This window comes from Trichechus manatus, unplaced genomic scaffold (genome assembly GCF_000243295.1).
Source record: "Trichechus manatus latirostris isolate Lorelei unplaced genomic scaffold, TriManLat1.0 scaffold00069, whole genome shotgun sequence".
Lineage (NCBI taxonomy): Eukaryota > Metazoa > Chordata > Mammalia > Sirenia > Trichechidae > Trichechus > Trichechus manatus.
The window spans coordinates 13,454,243-13,461,278 of NW_004444005.1; the positions used below are offsets into that span (position 1 = coordinate 13,454,243).

At 48.5% G+C, this 7,036-nt stretch overlaps 1 protein-coding gene across 1 annotated transcript in view; it reads left to right on the forward strand.

Moving 5' to 3' along the window:
- Positions 1 to 7,036, forward strand: part of MOV10L1 (Mov10 like RNA helicase 1) — a 102,949-nt gene that overhangs the window by 28,420 nt on the left and 67,493 nt on the right. Inside the window, exons 7-10 of the mRNA XM_023734521.1 lie at positions 196 to 339; positions 1,331 to 1,575; positions 2,151 to 2,274; positions 3,688 to 3,882. Of these exons, the coding sequence (XP_023590289.1) occupies positions 196 to 339; positions 1,331 to 1,575; positions 2,151 to 2,274; positions 3,688 to 3,882 (708 nt within the window). The remainder of the gene's footprint in view (positions 1 to 195; positions 340 to 1,330; positions 1,576 to 2,150; positions 2,275 to 3,687; positions 3,883 to 7,036) is intronic.

Below are 7,036 nucleotides of genomic sequence, written 5' to 3' on the forward strand. Positions count from 1 at the left end.
TCCCCTTATATTTTACAGGATTTGTCACTTTCTTTAAGGTGAGTTGCTGTCTTTCTTAGAAATTCTAAGCGTTGGAAAAATACTGTATCTTGTCCATGGTCATCTTGGGGTGTCTGTGGTTAGGGAGGTGCAGGGAAGTTCAGGGGATGCCGCCTTCTGTCAGTGACGCCCCGTGTCTCTGGTTGCTTTCTCCAGAGAACTTAGTATCCTTGGCGAGAGTGCGGATGACGTCTGCGGAACCCTGTTACTGAAGAACAAAGGAGACGTTGAGGTTACAAGGATGACGAATTTTGGAACTCTGAAAGAAGGAGGAAGTAAAAATATGGTGGTCTGGATAGAGTAAGTTTGGCACTTTTAGTTTTAAATAAAATTTTTAAAAATAAATAAAAGTTTTAAATAAAATTACACTGCTGGTTGTTTATAAAAACCAATTTAAGAATTTCTGTAGAGCTACTAACTTTGCCTGTTTGTTTTTTCCTTTATGAAAATCTTTTCAAAATTTTTTTGTTTGCTCGACAGCAAGTAACCACACGATCCTATTTCAAAACAGGTGAAGTTCATTTTAGGCGTGTTCCAACCTGCCTTGCTGTGTAATCCCAGCTTCCCAGGCCACATCAACCTGGAGTAAAATTCCTTTTCATTTTCAAAGATTAAAAACAGCCACAGTACCCAGCAGACCCAATGCTCAGACAGTTGAGATCCCATTAAGGATCAGAAAAACATTTAATCCTTGTCTTAAGCATAAGAAAAAGCAGAAAGGAAAAGGAAGAGCTTCCCTGCCCCTTGCCCCTGCCCCAAGCGCCCCCCAATCTCCACAGTTCCCAATGCTGGAGCAGGTTTCTGCAGGCTGAGGGCACCTGGCCATGACACCTACAGTCCCAATCACCCTGTTCTAATATGGAAGTGCCAGGACAGAGGCAGCCAGCGTGGGATGCAGACTACTGCCCGCTCCCCTGAGGGGTGTTCTCCCAACACCCGCTAGACCAGGGCTTGGCAGACTGCAGCTCTTGGGCCACACCCAGCCCACCACCTGTTTCTCTGTGATCTGTGCACTGAGAAAGGTATGTACATTTTTCAGTGGTTGAAAAAAGATCAGAGGATGAACACTGCCAGTGATGTGTGAAAAGTACACAGATTTCAAGTTTTATGGTCCGTGAATACAATTTTATTGGAACACACAAAATTGTTAGTCTAAAAAACACATTTTTCGTATATTCATTAAGATATTTTTGATTGCCATTCCTTAGTTAGCTTGAATTCTGTGTTTCATGGTAATGGAGTAGTCTAGCGTTAGAAATGCTGTTTGTGCTGATGTCCGATTTCTCTCCAGGAATAAAGGAGATGTTCCTCAGCACTTAGTCAGCTGCAGACTGGCCGGCTGGGATAAAACCAAACAATTCAGTGTTCACATGCCTGGTGAAGACCCAACAGGCCCCACATCCTCCGCGGTTTCTGTTCCTGAGAAGGGGAAGGAGTTTTCAGATGGAACCATGAGCTCATTGAGTAGCTGCAGAAAAAGCCAGCCCTGCCAGACTCTGGAGGGCAGCCTGGGGAGGAGCAGGGAAGGCGCTCCAGGTGGGCCTCGCAGCCACTACTGTGGGAGGTCCAGTATGCTGGTCACTCGGCTGAGTTTGCTTTGCCACCTGGGAGCTCCAGGTGGACCTCCTCAGGGATCTGGGTGTCGGTGGGTCACAGCACCCTTCAGGAGGGCAGACTCCAAACCCAGTGCCACCCCAGAGAGGAGAGCGGGTGCAGGGGCCAGGCACCGCTGCTTTCCATGCTCTGAGCTGGACGTGGGCCCTACCTGCCTGCCCTTCACCTCGTGACTTTCAGGGTGGGGGAGAGGGATAGATACCCAGAACAGCCTCAGATTGAGAGGCTCCTGTGAGTGTTTGTGAGCTGGGGAGAGGCTCCCGGAGTGCCCCAACCTGTGTGGTCTTGGCGTTGGGTGCCCTCCTCCCCAGGAACCTGGGCACCTCGGGCTATACCCGTCCTGTTGCTGACCGCTTTATCGTTTGCTTCTCTCAGCCAGTGGCTGACGATCTGGCCTGTGCTGTGTGTGTGAGGATTCTGTGTACCTGTGTGAGCGCACCGTGTTAGAGAGAACTTACCTCGTGGCCTGATTTTGGATTTAAATCTCATCTGACCAGGCGATTGCACCCGTGAAGGAGGAAGCGGGGAAGAAGAGGCTGGGCTCTCGAGGCAGGCCCCAGATCCCAACAGGCCGATCCCCCCAGGCGGAAAGACCTCCGTGGTGATTACATGCAATGCAAAGTACGTGTCTGTGGGCCAGAAGGTGGTTAGGTTTGGGGCATCGGTGCATTTGTTTTTAAGTTTGATCTATGATGCTTCCAGGTTGGATGTTATAAAAACTGTTCACACCTGCTTTGATGTGACAGAATCATAAGACAAAGCATTGCTTTAGAAAATGGCTGAGCTGAGTTTTAGTAGCCTGGGATGTGGATGCCTTGTAAGCCCCCATCCCCAGCAGATGGTCCAGTCTCCTCCTTTACTGAGAACGCAGACATTGGGGCGGGCGCCCTTGTCTTAAGTCCTTCTAGCTTGGCCTGTCCTTTTACTGCCTGTCCTTGTGTCCCACACTCACTGGTGGCCGGCTCAGCCCTGAGGCCCCTTGTCCAATGTGACCCCGGGCCGAGAAGTGGCTTCCACACTGCAGGCTTTGCTGAGGACAGGGTGGGCCAGGCAGGGCCGTCAGGCTGTGTTCCCTGCTGAAACTCAGACTCCAACTTCTCTGGTCTACCAGAAACCTGCTGCCGCCCTCTCGTGGCTGACTGCATCTAGCCGGCCACCCAGAGCTGTAACTGGACCCCTTTCCTCTTTTCAACCCTCCCTCCGCTTGTCCGGAATGCCCTGGCCTGGCTGCTGTGCGGCCCGCTGCTTGCAGGCTGCTCTGAACGATGGGTAAGCTTTCAGCTGGGCCTTCTTCTTCATCAGTCATCTAGATTGGCTAACTGTAAACCTTTCTAAAAATGCAAATCTGATTAAATCACCACCTTGCTTCAGACCTATCAACATCAAACCATAGGTGACCGCTGTGCGCTTGTGCAGCCATTTAAAATGGTATTTTAGAAATGTTATGACAGTATAGGAGCTCTGGTGGCACAGTGGTGAAGCGCTCGGTTCCTAACTGAAAAGGTAAGCAGTTCAAACCCACCAGCCGCTCTGCAGGAGAAAGATGCAGCTGTCTGCTTCCGTAAAGATTTACAGCCTTGGAAACCCTATGGGGCAGTTCTCCTCTGTCCTATAGAGTTGCTGTGAGTCAGAACCGACTCAGTGGCAGTGGGTGTGGTTTTCTGGGTTTGTGACAATATAGAAATAGATGAGCATAATGCGTAGTGTACGCAGTATGGTATCAAAGCAAAAGCAAGAAATTGGGCACAAAGTGAAGTGCACAGTAAACTTGGGAATACTGAAAATGTTTTTCTCGTTCTTAAGTTGGAGAAGTATGGAAAAGACAATTTTAGGTGCTTGCTTTTATCTTGGGAAGTTTTTACATTGTTTATTTTAGAAAGTCCCTTTTTTCCTCAGAGAAAGAGTTGTTAAAAACAGAGGGTAGGTGCTGTTAGCTTTGCGACTTTTCTTGTCTGTACAGAAGGGAAATTGCATTGAATCTGCCTACTTTATTGACGACCTAAACTAAATTTTGTTTTTGTTTTTTTTTCCAAGAAACTCTGGCCGCTGCAGGGAGCTTCTCCTGCTTTGTTTTTCTGACTTCATCATTGGGCGGTACCTGGACACAAACGTGGTCAGTGGCGAGGAAGCACTAATAGGGGTCCGAGAACCATTCTCTTGGAAAAAGTCGAAAAGTTCCCAAGTGTCAGCGCCCACAAAAACTACTGTGGTCGTGACCACACAGAAAAGGTAGGTGTGGCAGCAGGCAGCGGGTGTCAGCAGAGTGTGTGTGGTGTCCTGGTGAGGGAGAGCAGCATGAGCACAGCCTGCCTATGGGCAATGCTGGGAGGGAGGACCGGAGGGGTGGACAATCCTCCCATTGTCACACTGGGGGCTGTTTCTGCAAACTCTTAAATGTCCATCCCTGCCAGGCATTGGATGTGCCAGGGCAGGACCCTGCAGCTGCCATCACCACCATGTGAGGACCAGCACAGAGGACCATGACACCCCTGGGCCACCTCGCCACCTGCCGAGGCTCAGAGACTCACAGCCTTCGGCTCATGCCACCCCCCATGCACCCCACAGCCCAGTCTCTGGAGGGTAGGGATGGTGCTTGGTGTGGCTGTGTCAGTGAGGTGCCCACATATGGCCAGAGAGAGCAGACGCAGAGGCTAGTGCCGCTTCTGGGATAGCACGCACTGCATCTGACGGGGCTTGGGAGTGTGGCTATCCAGGCTAGGGTTGGGCTCGTTTCATCATCTGCAGTTATGAAACCCAAACAGCTCTAAAAAACAGTTCATTTTTTCTTAAATTTGGTGCAAAAAAAATCTGCCCTGTAGAGATATAAGGAGGATCTCCGTAGACTTTGCCCCCTATGGTGTTCGTGTTCATTCACTGGCTGCAGTGACACTGATGGGCTTAAAGTCCACGTGCTGCCCCACAACCCACTGAGGGTAAGATGGATTATTTTGCTAATACCTGCCCCAGTAACAGACTGAGAAAGGGGATATGGACTTCTGCTGCAAGGCAGAGAGGAGTATTGTGTGGTTTAGCCTTGGAGTTAGAACACGTATGAATCGCAACACTGCCCCCGGAGGCTCTGTGACCTTGGGCAAGTTTCTTAACCTCTCTGAGCCTTAATCTCATTTGTAAAATGATAAGTCCCTATTCATATGGATCCTGGTGGGCTCTGAGCTTACTGGGAACACAGAGTGCTGGACCTGCCATCCAGGGCGCTGGTGGTCAGGCACTTTTGGCCCCGCCCGCCACTGAGGCTTGGCCTCAGTAGGTCCAGTGCAGGTAGCTGGTGCCCTCAGTGCCTGCCCATCCCAGGACAGTGTGCCTACAACTCGCTAGCTGAGTTATTGGCCACCCTAAGCTGTGAACAAATATGTGTGCTAACACAGCATCTTTTTTAAGGCCACGTGATGGGACTGACCCTTTAGGCTAGCTACTGAACCGTATGTTTGGGGACCATCCTGTTCTCCATGCTCGTATTCCCACTGGTAACTCACATCTCATGAGCCTGCCTACGCTCTGCATGCATACTTCTGTCTCACACACACCACAAACCCACCAGGGAAGGTGTCCCTGTTTCTCAGAGGGAGGTGGTGGGCTTCCCAGTGCGCTTAGTGGTGGGTGGACTTGCTGCAACCTTTCTGGTTGCAGAGCACCTCTCTGCTCAGCCTTCTATCAGTGTGAGCTCAGGGAACCCAGATTGAGAGGACAGTTTGTGGAAGGAGACTAGGGAGCCACCCCTTCTCTGAGCAGAGGCCAGCTGAAGGGAGAGTCACAGGCAGTAAGGGAGGAAGTGCCTGTCTTCATTTTACCCACCCCAGGCACACAGCCGATAAGTGGAGGTTTCTGGGCCTCAGTCTGGTGTTGTTGACCTCCCTGTCCTTTCCTAGCTCTCTTCTCCCAGATTTACCCTCACGTAGGTTCTGTGGTTGGATGCGCCTTGCCCACAGCAGCGCTGATACTCTTCATTCTACGGGTAGCAGAATTTCTGTGACTGAGCCCTTTCTGGGGAAAGTGCGAAGCTTGGGGGTGAAACTGAACTTTTCCAGAGAAACTGCAGGCTGAAAAGCAAAGGGGAAGAAACAAAAGCAATTGGGAAGGCAGGACCAGACAGAGCAAACATTACTAAATGTGTGCTTTGCAGTGAGAGTATGGGTGTAGTTTCTAATACTTATCTGTCATTCTTAAAAATACAGCAGTAAGAGTTCAGCTAATTAGAAAAACTAAACAGACCCATAACAAAAGAAGAGATTGAAGAGGTAATTTTAAAAACTCCCGACAAAAAAAGCCGTGGCCCAGACAGCTTCACTGGAGAATTCTACCAGACTTTCACAGAAGAGCTGACATCAGTACTACTCAAGCTATTTCAGAGCATAGAAAGGGAAGGAATACTCCCTAACTCATTGTTTGAAGCCAGCATAACCCTAATACCAAAGCCAGGCAAAGACACACACACAAAAAAAAGAAAGCTGCAGACCTGTGTCCCTCATAAGCATAGACATAAAAATTCTCAACAAAATTCTAGCCAGTAGAAGTCAGCAACATACGAAAAAAATAATAATACATCATGACCAAGTGGGATTCATACCAGGTATGCAGGGCTGGTTCAACATTAGAAAGTCAGTCAATGTAATGCACTACATAAATAAAAGAACCACGCGACCATTTTAATCAATGCAGAAAAGGCATTTGACAAAGTCCAACACCCATTCCTGCTAAAAACTCAGTGAAATAGGAATAGAAGGGAAATTCCTCGACATAATAAAGGGCAAGTATACAAAGCCAACAGTCAGCATTCTAAACGGAGAGAGACTGAAAGCATTCCCCTTGAGAACAGGACCAGACAAGGGATGCCCTTTATCACCACTCTTATTCAACATTGTGCGGGAAGTCCTAGCCAGAGCAGTAAGGCAAGAAAAAGAGCGTCCAGATTCATAAGGATGAGGTAGAACTATCCGTATTCGCAGACGATATGATCTTATACGCAGAAAACCCCAAATAATCCACAGGAAACCTACTGGAACTAATAGAAGATTTCAGCAAAGTAGCAGGATACAAGATTAACATACAAAAATCGGATTCCTCTGCACCAGCAAAGAGAACTTCGAAGAGGAAATCACCAAATTAATACCATTTGTAATAGCCCCCAAGAAGATAAAGTACTGAGAATAAATCTAACTAGGGACATTGTTATGGATTGAATTGTGTTCCCCAAAAATGTGTGTCAGCTTGCAGCTTATAAAGACAATGCTCTTACATTCTACCTTGGTGAGTAGCGTCTGGGGTCTTAAAAGCCTGTGAGCAGCCACCTAAGATACTCCACTGGTATCATCCGTTCGGGAGCAAGGGAGAATGAAGAGAACAGGATACAAGGAAAAGATTAGTC